Here is a 12,819-nt window from a genome sequence, read left to right on the forward strand (position 1 = left end):
CCCACCTCCCCTGAAGCAGATGCCAGGGGCTCTTTGAAATTTGCCCTTGGTCTTTGGAATCCTGACTCTGATGCTGGGCATTCCAACAGCGACTCCTTGGGTGCGGATCTTGGAAAGGCCACTTCAGAACTGTCCTGGCTGAGGCTCCGATGACAGACTCTGCTTTTGTGTGGTTTGCAAGGTGCCAAAAACATCTCCGGTGCTCTGGCAGGCGCAGCCAATGGAAGTCACGGCCGGGACCCCTCCCACTCCCCCCCCGCCCCACCCCCCTCTGTGGCATCCCAGCCTCCTGCCTCTCTCTCTCTCCCTCCTGATCTGCCTGACACAGAAGTGAGGACCTGGCAGCCTCAGGCTCTGTAGAACCCTCTGTGTCTGTAGTTCCCAGAGGCTTGGTCTTTCCAAAGATGGCCTGGAGACAGCTGTTCCTGATCTCCTGTCTCTCGGCCGTTGTGCTCCTGTCCAGTGAGTATGCGGAGGCCCCAGGAGGGCCTTGGTGTTAGGTGAGGCTGCTCAGGTGGCCCAGGTAGAGGGGGTACCTACTGTTAAGAAGGCTGTACCTGGGTGTGTGTGTTTGTGTGTGTCTGTGTGTATAACACAACGCAGTACAGAGAAACCAGCATGCCTGGTGGTTTCTTGGGGAAGTTGGCTGTGTGGCTGGTATTTGAGGCATCCAGTCTCCAGGGCAAGTCAGGGCTGTCCTGGCCTGGCTCAGGGTGAGGGCTCCTGCTGGGGTGCGGCAGCCCTTCACGCTGTGCTCTCGTCCCACAGTCCTGCGGGAGGGGACTGCTGTGGCGGTGGACACCAGGCGGTTGGCAGGACAAGAGGTACAGGAAGGTGAGTGCTGGGGCCACCCAGGGGGCTCCCAAGGTAGCCCTGGTGGGCATGTGCCAGTTGTGACCGGCTTCTCTCGGGTTTCAGGCGTGGAAGGGAAGATTTTCATGCAGGAATCAGATGCCTTGAATTTCCTCAGGAAGCGAGGCAAGCGGTCCCCCACAGCCCGAGAAGAGGTCAATGGTAAGGCTGCTGGTGGTTCGCGTTCCCTCTCTCTCCCACAGTCAGCCGGGCTGCGGGGACCGCCCGGGACCAAGGGCTCAACCTAGGCCCTCGGGTCTCAGTGGCTGCAGCTCTGAATTGGAAGTTACATCACGTTCCCTCGACCGTAGGTCAGTCTTTGATTGGCTATGCTGTAGGGGTAAGAAACAAAGAGGATAGGGCCACACTGAATGCACTTAAGTGTGGAATTGCAACTCAATTTCTGAAAGTTAAAATTGTTAAGGTCGGAGACGGGCGGCACTTCCCTGGCGGTCCAGTGGTTAATAAGACTCCCTGCTTCCACTGCAGGGGGCACAGGTTCCATCCCTGGTCGGGGGACTAAGATCCTGCATGCCACATAGCAAGGCCAAAAAAAAAAAAAAATGTTAAGGGGAAAATCTATGTTCGGTGGAGAGGGGACACGATAGCTCAGTGTGTGCTTTCCGGGTAATTCATGGTGTACCCTACAGGCAAGAGAGCTGCACTCTCTGTAATCAGGGAAGAGGGCACGTGGGACCGGGAACTGGAAATGTGGGTTTGGTGAGAGCTTTGCTGCTAAGTGGCCTTGACCACTTCTCCCTGGGCCCATTTCCTTATTTATAAGCCCCTGAAAGAGTGGTGTTCAGCCAGCAGTTCTTTTTTTTTTCCTAGGTTCTTTTTTTAAACATCTTTATTGGAGTATAATTGCTTTACAATGGTGTGTTAGTTTCTGCTTTATAACAAAGTGAATCAGCTATACATACACATATATCCCCATATCTCCTCCCTCTTGAGCCTCCCTCCCACCCTCCCTATCCCACCCCTCTAGGTGGTCACAAAGCACCAAGCTGATCTCCCTGTGCTATGCGGCTGCTTCCCACTCGCTATCTATTTTACATTTGGTAGTGTATATATGTCCATGCCACTCTCTCACTTCGTCCCAGCTTACCCTTCCCCCTCCCCATGTCCTCAAGTCCATTCTCTACATCTGCCAGCAGTGTTTTTAAAAGTCTTCACTTCCAATGCATTTGGGAGGCTTTTGAGCTCAGAAGTGTCTCCTTCTCAGCCTGAAGTAGGCCCTGGTATCCCCTGCTTGGCAGAGACCCTCATTTCCATGACCTGCCGACCCTTGAAGGGATTTGAGCTCTCTGTCCTTGAACTAGATTCTTCCAAGGACTCAGCTCTGACAGACTCTGAGTCCAAGGCTCGATTCGTTACTTATGTGTCTGTCTGAATAAACTCTTTGTGTCTCTCAGCACACTCAGCAAGGTAACTTACTCAGTGAAAATAACAGGACTGTTTGCAAATGATGGGCAAGAAGTGAGATGAAAATGCTTGGAGATGAAATCCCCTTCTTTTGTTTAAGTGGAGAAGTACAACCACACTGGGAAAATCTCCAGGCCTCACACAATTTGGGATTTAAAGGTTAGCAAATGTCAAGAAACACTGAAAAGACTGATGGAGTTTGTGCAGTTCTTGAGGGAAATGAGAGAAGCAACCTTCTGGCAGACTCCCAGCGGGGAACGTGCATGAATTTCAGAGGCAAATAGTTTCCATTCTCTAAGTGGATTCAGAACAATGAGATGCATGATTAAGCCAGAGGTCTGTCACCCGAGCTGGAAGCTCGGGGTTTCAGTCCTGGGAACCCAGGACAGCCCGGTGAACACCTAGGATGCACCTGAGTTAATCTGCTGTTACCTGGTCAACTCCGGTGATGGGGAGGACAATGCCCAATTATGTCTGAGGTTCAGTAAAGGCAGGCAACACTTTGATAAACTTGAATCTGGAACCAGAAAACAGGCAATTCCTATCTCTAAGCTTCTGCCAGACTAAAGATGTAAAGGTGTGAGGGCAGAAATGGATGAACCTAGAAACTTATTTTACGTTGGAAAATCTAAAATCTAGAGAGGTTTTTTGAGGGGGCTATATTAGAGCAGATGAGGGACAGCTGCACCTGCTGGTGAGATGTGACCTGGTAGCTCAGGTAAGGTTCCCTCTGGTAAGCTTCATGTTCAACAGCCAAGGAATGTTTACGTGTTCTTAGTGACAGTTTTCAGTTATCACTGGGGGTATTTCTCCAACCAGAAGTGTACCTTCAGCTTTATAATGTGAAACTGGGACTCCTCATAAAAAAGTTTACAGCCAACTTTATTGGAATGCATTGCCTCACAAACTAAGGGATACCTGAGGTTGGTATTTTCATCATCAGGGAGTTTACCTGATCACCCCATATCCTGTACTAGTTATCTACTGCTGTGTAACAAATGAGCCCCAAATTTAGCAGCTTAAAACCACAAACATTTATTGTCTCAGTTTCTGGGGTCTAGGCCCAGCTTAGCTGGTGGCCTCAGGCTCAGGGTCTCTATGGGCCGTAGTCAAGGTATTGGCTGGGGCTGCATTCATTTCAAGGCCTGATTGAGAGAAGATTCGCTTTCAAGCTCATGCACATGGCTGTTGGCAAACCTCAAGTCCTGCAGACTACTGGTCAAGGACACCAGTTCCTGCCATGAGTGGGCCCCTACACAGGACAGCTTACAACATGGCAGCTGGCTTCCCTCCGAGCAAGAGCAAAAGTGAGAGATAGATAGATAGACAGACAGACCGTGGAACCCAAGACGGAAGCCAGTCTTGTTTGTAACCTAATCTCAGAAGTCATATCCCATCACTTCTGTCATATTTTGCCCATTAGAAGTGAGCCACTAGGCCAATCCACACAAGGGGAGAGAATCACCTAAGGGCATGAATATCAGGATCATCTTAGATTCCCTGACCACAGCCATCATTATGCCCTGTGGCAATTTCTATCACAGCAGCCATAATGCTGGGTGTAATTTATTTTCATATCTTTCTCCTTAAGTGGATCACAGGCCTCTTAGGCAGAGGGACAGAATCTTTCTTACTTGACTCTTTAATCCCAGCGCTTAGCATACATGCTGGCCATGATAGGAGCGCAAAGATGCTGAATGGACTTGCAGGTTAATTAATGTGAAATTAAGTTGGATTATTCCCTCATAGAATTCATTTCTACCATCAAATTCCTAGCTTCTAAGAGGCCCAGCGTGCTTGGATACACCAATTCATTTTACACCTGGAGCTAAATGGCTTCACCTTTTGGGGGTCTGTCCTCTCACTCACAAAACGAGGCCGTTGGATGGGATGCTCCCCCAGGTCCCTCAGGTTTTAAAGTCTGTGTCAGGAGTGAACCATTTCAGTGAAGCCCTACTCTTAGCCCCTCACAAACAGCCCCTTTTGCACCTGATTAAGTTTCTCAGGCAGAATGATTAGTGTCCCCCTAAATGCGTGTGGCTGCCCCTATTCTTGGGGGCAACTCTCGCCTCTTCCTCTCCCCCAGCGGAGAACAGGCAGAAGCTGCAGGCGGATGAGCTACGGAGAGAACATTACGAGGAACAAAGGAACGAGTTTGAGAACTTCGTGGAGGAGCAAAACGATGGTAAGAGCTCGTCAGCCAGTGACTTCGGGGAAGTGGGGCTTTGCAGGAGAACCATGTGATTTGCCTGTACTTATCCCTAAATTTTAACTAGAGGAGGGAGGTAAGAGGAGGTCTACTTTCAACTCATATCTATGGGAGTCTCGGAAAAACAAGGAGAAAGTCACAAAAGTGGCTACAGAACTTGAGAAGAAATGTAAGAGGACACAACACCACTGGCTTGGAGACTGTGGGGCTGGGGGAGTTTTTGGTTGATCGTGTTTTCTCCTCCTACTTGGGTGTGTTCTGTCTTAGCACCTGCACTCGTGGCTTAGTTTCGGTTAGAGGTGAGTTGGGAGGATTTCAAACTCACTTTCAAGGGCCTTGGATTTCCATCAATGTCATGGCTCTAGGAACTGCCCATCCTGGAAAACCTAGGCCTTTATTTACCTAGCTATTATCATCAGCACCGGGTGACCAGTGGAAGCAAACCAGGACATGTGAACTCAGAAGGCTCTGGTCACGGGGTCCGGCTCTGTACCCTCCCCACCTGCAGCGTCAACATCTACAGCCCACGGGGCGGCTCCCCTCACCCAGAGCAAGTTTCTAAGGAATTTGCGTGTTCCCTCACCCAGGGGCCTCGAGAGAGTCTTGTTTGCAAAGCCTTGACCTTTGCCTCCGTGTCTCTCACCAGACAGTCAGCATACCTCATCCCCACCCTCTGGCCTTGGGAGACAGGACTCCAGCCTCCTCCCAGGAATGCTGGTTTCAACCAGGCCTCTGGGCGTGGCAGAGTGTGGAGGGGGAGGGAGGCTCTGCCTTTGAACCCCAGCCTCCCATGGGGGATCGGATTCGACTTGGTATCTATTAAGTGCCCTCAAGGGTCACCTATAGCAAAAAATCCATAGAACAGATAATTGGGATGAGACCAGGCAGGCCAATGTGTGTTTTTATTCCTTTCTTGGTCTCTTCCGAAACTTCAAGATCGAAATGCTTCCGAGTAAGTTCCTGGATGCAGGTGAGCTTGGACATAAGACCCCAGTTAAGGTGACCTTTGTTAGAGAGAGTCTGCAATTTCAGTTCCCAAGGTGTCAACCCCTCGCTTGCTTGCTCTGGTGGATTTGGGAGGTAATATGCCCCTAGAGCACCTCTTAGTGGAAAGGACACAATCACCAGGTATCAGGGGGCTGCAGGCCATGCCCATGGCCTTGGGGGTGGCACCTGGCTGAGCCCTACAGACAGGTGTTGGGCAGGATCCCAGCAAATCAAACATCCTGGGGAAAGCTCAGACTGTTGTAATTCAGAGGCAAATACTTCTGTTAAAGATGTGTTTACCTTGGTGGACAGCTTGGGGAGAAGCATTTAAAAAGTGAGAATGTGGCCTCTAAAATTCCTTCAGTGTGTTTTTTTTAAACTCATAGTATTAATAGCAACATTTTATTTTGTGCATTTTTAAATGCTGCAGGTCCAAATCCCTAGCATCTGGATAAAAACCATTCCCTGTCTTCCCTCCCACGACGGATTAGGATGAGGGGCCAGGCACCTGGGGGGATGCCAGGTCCTCCACCAAAGCCAGAGGAGACCAAGGTCAGGGGCCTCAGGCCTCGCCCACAGAGGAGGATGCTGCAGGGCAGGGCCGGGCCTTCGGGGACTGTAGTGACAGCAGCCGTTGTCACTGGCTGAGCACTTGCCCTACCAGACACTGTACTGAACCACGTAATCCTTACGACCAGCACCTCAGGTCTTACAATTTCCATTTCACAGTTTTAAAAGCTCAGGCTTAGAAAGGATACGTGAATAACCAAGGTGACGTAGGCAGAGAAGGATTTAAATGAAGGCGAGTTTGCCAGCAAAGCCCGTGTTTTTGTACCAAAGGAAGACCAAATGCATAGAGGTCTTGGACAGGTTCTTCAATGCAAGGACTGGCCCATGAGGATGGAGGGAGGGAGGGGGTAATACAGAGCGGCTCAGCGGGGGTCACCCCAGCCCCCCCACCAGCTTGATGCAAGAAGGAGAGGCAAAGAGGTGCAGGGGGCCCAGCCTGGCCGAGGGTAAACGCCGACAAAGGTGAGACTCCCTTCAGCTTCCCCCCTTCCCTTGCCTCTGCCCCGGAACAGACCATGCACAGAGGCCAGGTTGCCGGAAACCTGCACCGTGCGCAGCGCTCAGAGCCCTTCTCTGAGGCGCCCACGTTCCCCGTCGGTCAGGACCCCGGGTTCGGTTAGCTCTCTTGACTGACAACGTCGCCTATTCTCAGAAGACTGGAGAGCAGCGGGTGATCGCTCTCTCCCCAGGTACTTGCTGCACAAAAGCGAATGCTGAGATGCCACGGGTGACGGGCAGGACTTAGGTTTCCAGTGGAGGAATTTTAGGCAGGTGGTCTGAAGGGAGATTTCTGGACACCAGTGACCTTGCTGAGGGCCTGAAAACCCCACCTTAGTCAAAGGCCCCTCTACCAACCCACCCAGGACACTGGCCCTTGTCTGGGGAAGTGGGAGCGGGGTGGCTAGAGTCTCACTCGGCTCTGTCGTGGCTCCAGCTTGTAACTCTACTCAAAACCACTGACTTCAAGGCAAAAACAACTGAGTTCTGCCTCCAAAAGCTCAGGATAAACAGTGTTGAACTCCCACTTCCAAGGCTACGTGGTAGCAGCCCAGGTCTGTTTCCACCTTCAAAGCTGGAAGCCCGGGTCAGGCCTTCCCAGGCTGGCTGCATGACGCCTGGCCACAAGTGGTCCCTACACGAAGGCTACAGTGTCCAGGCCTTGGGTCTTTACTAGCGAGACCTTCCCTTTGTCTAAATGAAATGGTCTAAGAAAAGTTCAGCATGACCTGGGAAGAAAAAATCAACTTCTATGTCAAAATCATGCTCTCAGGATTGGCCAAGGGTAGCTGCTCTACGTGGCCTGAGAAAGGTCTGAATGGCCCAAGGCTAACAGCCTGGCCTAACTCTGAGCTCCAGGTTTCCTCTGAGGAACCAAGTCCCTACGAGGATTCTCAGCACCCAGGGTAGCGCTGACCCCAAGCTCACATAGAAGGAAACATACCCAGCAGACATGGCTCCTGAACACCCCGTGGTCACAAGGGCCCTTCCTGTTGCGGGCACCTGGCTCTCACAGGTGCTAAGGACCACAGGGACACCCACTTCCTCCACATCCTGAAGCCACCAGGCTGTCCTGTTTGCCCAGTGCCACAGAGGATGCGTGTCACTAGCACCAAGTCAGGGTCACAGGCTTTTTGGTGAAGCCCACATTTGAGAAAACAGGCAAGGAAGACATTTTGAGTTTTGAATCCTTGCTATTATCTTCTATTAACTTTCTATCCTCTCAACGTTTTCTCCAAATACTCAAAAAATATTGTGGTAAAACATCTAGAACATAAAATTTGCCACCTATTTTTAAGTGTACAATTCAGTGGCATTTAGTACATCCACAACCATCACCATTATTTATTTCCAAACCCCTTTTATCACCTCAAACAAACTTTGTACCCATTATGCATTAACTCCCCTCTCCCCACAGCCCCTGGAAACCTCTAATATATTCTCTATCCATACAAATTTGCCTATACTACATATTTCATAGAAGAGAAATCACACAATACTTGTCCTTTTGTGTCTGGTGTATTTCACTTAGCATGTTTCAAGGCTCATTCATGTTATAGCACATATCAGAACTTCATTCCTTTTTATGGCTGAATAATACATACAGACATATCTATACATTCCTGTCTATCTATCTATCATCTCACATTTTATCTATTCATCTATTCTTGTTTTAAGAACGGTTGGGTTAATGGTAATTCTGTTTAACTTTCTGAGGATGCTTTTTTTTTTTTTTTTTTTTTTGCGGTATGCGGGCCTCTCACTGTTGTGGCCTCTCCCGTTGCGGAGCACAGGCTCCGGATGCGCAGGCCCAGCGGCCATGGCTCACGGGCCCAGCCGCTCCGCGGCATATGGGATCCTCCCAGACCGGGGCACGAACCCGTATCCCCTGCATCGGCAGGCGGACTCTCAACCACTGCGCCACCAGGGAGGCCCTCTGAGGATGCTTTTTAAACACCGATAGCCTTGGGATATCTGCTCGCGCTTTAACGGTACCTAACAGTGAGTGACAGGCCGTCTTGAACTGGCATCAGGAGCCTCATTCTACAGCTTCACAAAGGCGTTATTCAGAAACATGTCTCATCAAAGACAGAAAAATCAGGACTTTCTTACTCATTAAAAACTCCCTTCTGCTCTTTTTAGCCTTTACTATGAAACATTTCAAACACATGCAGAAGTATATAGTATAACAAACCCTCATATAACCATCACCCAGAATCAGGGATTATCAAGATCTTCCTGCACTGGCTTCATCCACCCCTTTCCCCAGTTAGCTTTGAAAACATAACTTTATTTTTAAAGCTAAGAAACAGTAAGAAGGAACACCTCACTCATAATCCCGTCACTCGAAATTGCCAATCATTTCCATGAGTTGTTCAACAGTATGGTTTGCGGTCTATTTTTCTGCTGCTGTGATTTTGGATTCTGTCTTAGTTGGTGTGTCTCTGGGCCGGTTCTGCACGCGGCTCTCTGCCCTTCGCTGGCTGTACAGGGAAGGAGCGCTGAACTGAATGCAGGACCCCGGCCTCTGCTCTCTTGGCAATCAGCTCTGTGACGCTCACCGATCTGGGCCCGACCTGTATTAACACGAGGCCTTTAGATTTGGCATCCTCTCGGGCCCTTCCAGCTGGGACATTCTGTCTGTCATCCATGAACGCAGGCACAGTGGTTCATGTCACATGTCACAGGTTGTGGGGGGGGCTTTGGATGGACTCGGTGGCTGCCCCCAGATCAGAGCCCTCCATCCTCACACGACGACTTCATCTCTCGTCCCCAGAACAGGAAGAGAGAAGCCGGGAGGCCATCGAGCAGTGGCGCCAGTGGCATGAAGACGGCCTGTACCCACCTTATCTCTACAATCGCCACCGTATCTGAGCTCAGCCCGATGCACCCAGAAGATGGCACTTGACACACCCGCCCACCCTCAATATTTGGGCACCTCTTTTGCATACAAACAGGCCCCTTTCCAGGGCCTCAGCCTGGGGCCTTCTGTTCTCGTGGATGGAAATGCCCTGGCTTGAGCTTCTGGGCAGGTGAATTTCTGAGGTGAGCCAAGGCCTGCGGGGCATCACCCCTATGGTGGTTTCCCACTGCTTCGCCATGGTTCCCACAGTGAGACTCCTGGCCCATAGAACAATGAAAGAATCACAGTAGAGAGAAAAGACCACGTGTCTGCTTACAGTTTATGAATAAAAACGCTGAGTCAACACTCTGTACCATCTTCTTGAATCTCACACTGAGCCGCAGCAGCTTGTCCCTCCCAGGTGACACTGGGCCTCTCACCGACTTAGGTGTCGGGAAGCTTGGACTCAGGAGCACTGCTCACTATTTCCACAGCCTGTCTCAGCAGTCACGTGACCGGAAGGGACCTGCTAATGCAACTGTTTGGGAAAAACCATTCTCCAAGCCCAGGTGTTTCTCACGTCTCTGAAAAAAGTCTTAAGGTTCGACGGTGGTTTCTTGATGGCACCACTCAGTGGCCAGGGGAAGAGCAAGGCCAGCTATGACCAGAACTGGACAGCAGATAAGGGTTAATTTTAGTGTCATCTCCTTTTTCTTCATAGTATTAGTTTGCTCGAGCTGCCATAACAAAGTGCCAGAACTGGGAGGCTTAAAACAATGAACACCTATTCTCTCACAGTTCTGGAGGTTAGAAGTCTGAAATCAAGGTGTGGGCAGGGCCACGCCCCCTCCTAAGGCTCCAGGTGAGGGTCCTTCCTTGCCTCTTCCAGCTTCTGGGGGCTCAGCTGTTCCCTGGCTTGTGGCAGCGTCACTCCAGTCTCTGTCGTCACTGTCACTCGGCCTTTTCTCCCCATGTCTCCACACACTCTCCCCTCTGTGTTTCTGTGTCGCTTCTTATAAGGACAACAGTCATTGAGTTAAGGGCCCACCCTACCAGCCTCAGTAACTTGATTACATCTGCAAAGACCCTATTTCTAAATAAGGTCAACACTCACAGGTCTCAGGGGTTAGACTTCCGCATATCTTTTGGGGGAAACAATTCAGCCCATAGCAGTGCCCTTTATTCCGTCCGAAGGGCTCTGCCTTCCTGCCCCAGACTCTGCACTAGGCTGCTTCCAGCCTTGCTCCCAACTGCCTTCAGGAATTCCACACTAAGAACGCAGAAAACTCAAGAACAGCCTAAGTGGGCACCTCTGTGGGGTCAGCTCTCGAAGACAAAGCGGACTCTGGGTGGAGAATGAGCACCCACTCCTGGCCACCTCCCCGCCCTGCTCCTGGGCCCTGTGCTTCCCCCTTGACTTGGGTCCCAGGCTGGCTGGTCCAGCCTGCTTTGGAGGCTGGGTTTCCACGACAGTAAAGGGCAACTTTGTTTTGAGGAAAAGCTGCTCAACTGTAGTAAAATCCCCCACCAGAGGTAGAACATTAACTAGATCTGGACACTGTGCAATGAATGCAAAGTAATTTTTTAAAAGACTGGGATAAAATCTTTAAAAACATTTAGTGATCAGGCGATTATGCACATTCCAAGCCACCTCATGTAGAGCCAGCACTTTATCTGAAACCAGGTTGTCAGTGAACACCCCACCTACATGATCCACGTTTTCCCACTGGCCACCCCCCGCCTTTGGGCCTGTCTTCAACAGACAGGCTCTTCAGGAAGCCCGCTGCCCCCCATGGCTCCCACTACAAGTACCAGGAGCTTCAGCTTAGAAGGTGATAGCAGTGGAAGAAACTGGCATGAAATAAAAACTCTGCAGGTGCCTCAATATTTCATTACTGTTTTTTCTTATTACCTGATGAGACTGAAATTATTTGGGAGGAATGAGTATTCCAAGGTTTTGGAGCGTAAAGCTGAACAGACCAAAAGGGAGTTCTGCTATTTGTCCTCCATCTCTGCAATCTCTGGTCTACACTGGAGAAATCAGTCAGCTTGAGGGGAACACAGGTCAGAGATGGTCCTCTCTGAACTACAGGGCAGGAGCCTCACACACGCATCCCACCTGCTTCCTACTGAACCCTTGAAAAGAGCAGGACAGGGAGCCTTAGCAAACGGGCCAGACAGACCCCCTGGTCCAGGGTCTGTGCTCTCGGGGGCGGGGCTCCTCATGGTACCCAGCCACACACACAGATGAGAAATTCTTGCTACAGGCATGTAGGAACCACAGTGCCTCTGCTCAGCTCAGGTACTCGGGGAAGCGAGAGACAGGGTTGTCATGGGGCAGGTGCAAGTTCTGCTGACTGCCAACTCAGGTCCTGAGTCAGGGCTGCCAGCTGCTGGGCCAGCGATCCAAGTGGGCCTGTGCTCTACCCATATGAAATGCCCTCTTGGTTGACCAGGAGCCAGAGGCCAAGCCAGAAGATCCAGCCCCTGACCCTTTAGCTTGGTAACCCCAACTGACGAGGGTGTGCGTGCGTTTTCACACACGCAGATGTACAACAGAGAAAAGGCAAAGCACTGCTCTCTCACCTCAGCCAGGAAACAAAGGAGCCACAGTCTGGCTCATATGGTGACAATCACACACCCAGCGCCTTCTGACAGGAGGGCCAGGAACTAGGTGCACGGCAGTCGATGGAGTCTGACTCAAGGCCATACTCTGTAGTCACCTGGCTCACAAAGCCTGCTGCTTACACAGGAGGGAACGCCGGGGCCATATAGATGTCAAATACCAAGAATGGTCTCGGTGAGTGGTCGGTTTAAAAGAAGAACAGCCTTTCCTTGTTTGTTCAAGAGCCAGGCTTGGCACGGCAGCTCTAGATAAAGAGTTCTGGCAGAAAGAAGAATTCTATCACCTCCTTTGACCCCATCCTTAAGAAGGGCCCCATTATACCTCAGGGTTTTAGAATTCCTTCTCTCAGAACCAATTGCAGCCATTTCCTGGGTAGGGAGAAGGATGCCAAAGGAAACATGACCAGAGTCTGGGTAGCTGAATTGCATAGGAATTAGTAATGGAGGATGTATATTTTCAGAGACAGGCTTTGTCAAAAGGGTGGCCTTTGGGACATTCTTCTAACTAACTCTTCTCTGTTCTTTCCTCACCATCCCCAAGTCCTTTAGGGGTTCCAGGTAAGTGGTGGAAAACAAATTTTGTCAAACGATGAACTGGTTAAAACTCATTATTTTTTTCCACTAATTCTGTATGTTGTCATTTTATTTTCTTCTTCACCTTCTCCTTCTTCTTTTATTTTTTGAGCATGTGTGTGCTCCAGGGGAGATTTTGTAACTTATTATCATGTGCTTTTGTTTACTTAGATTTCTGGAAGGAGGTGGTAATTTTCCTAAGACCCAGAGTGATTTAAAAAAATTTTTTATACAAGTG

At 50.2% G+C, this 12,819-nt stretch overlaps 1 protein-coding gene across 2 annotated transcripts; it reads left to right on the forward strand.

The window, feature by feature from the left end:
* Positions 1 to 323: 323 nt before the first annotated feature.
* Positions 324 to 9,691, forward strand: UCMA (upper zone of growth plate and cartilage matrix associated). Of its 2 annotated transcripts, XM_082618991.1 has the most exons (5): positions 324 to 462; positions 769 to 834; positions 919 to 1,014; positions 4,364 to 4,462; positions 9,318 to 9,691. In XM_082618991.1, exons 1-5 carry the CDS (start codon positions 405 to 407, stop codon positions 9,413 to 9,415), a joined length of 417 nt encoding a protein of 138 aa, XP_082475117.1. In that variant the 5' UTR covers positions 324 to 404; the 3' UTR covers positions 9,416 to 9,691. The 2 variants fall into 2 exon arrangements, with proteins under 2 accessions (XP_082475117.1, XP_082475118.1); XM_082618992.1 differs by lacking the exon at positions 919 to 1,014.
* Positions 9,692 to 12,819: the final 3,128 nt, after the last annotated feature.

Source organism: Mesoplodon mirus (genome assembly GCF_964341445.2).
Source record: "Mesoplodon mirus genome assembly, chromosome: 4".
Taxonomy (NCBI): domain Eukaryota; kingdom Metazoa; phylum Chordata; class Mammalia; order Artiodactyla; family Ziphiidae; genus Mesoplodon; species Mesoplodon mirus.

Bases quoted from the DNA above. Each gene is read 5' to 3' on its own strand.
- UCMA (XM_082618991.1), top strand. From the start codon at position 405: ATGGCCTGGAGACAGCTGTTCCTGATCTCCTGTCTCTCGGCCGTTGTG. The intron at 463-768 runs GTGAGTATGCGG...CTCGTCCCACAG, and splicing joins GGCCGTTGTGCTCCTGTCCA to TCCTGCGGGAGGGGACTGCT. The intron at 1,015-4,363 runs GTAAGGCTGCTG...CCTCTCCCCCAG, and splicing joins AGCCCGAGAAGAGGTCAATG to CGGAGAACAGGCAGAAGCTG.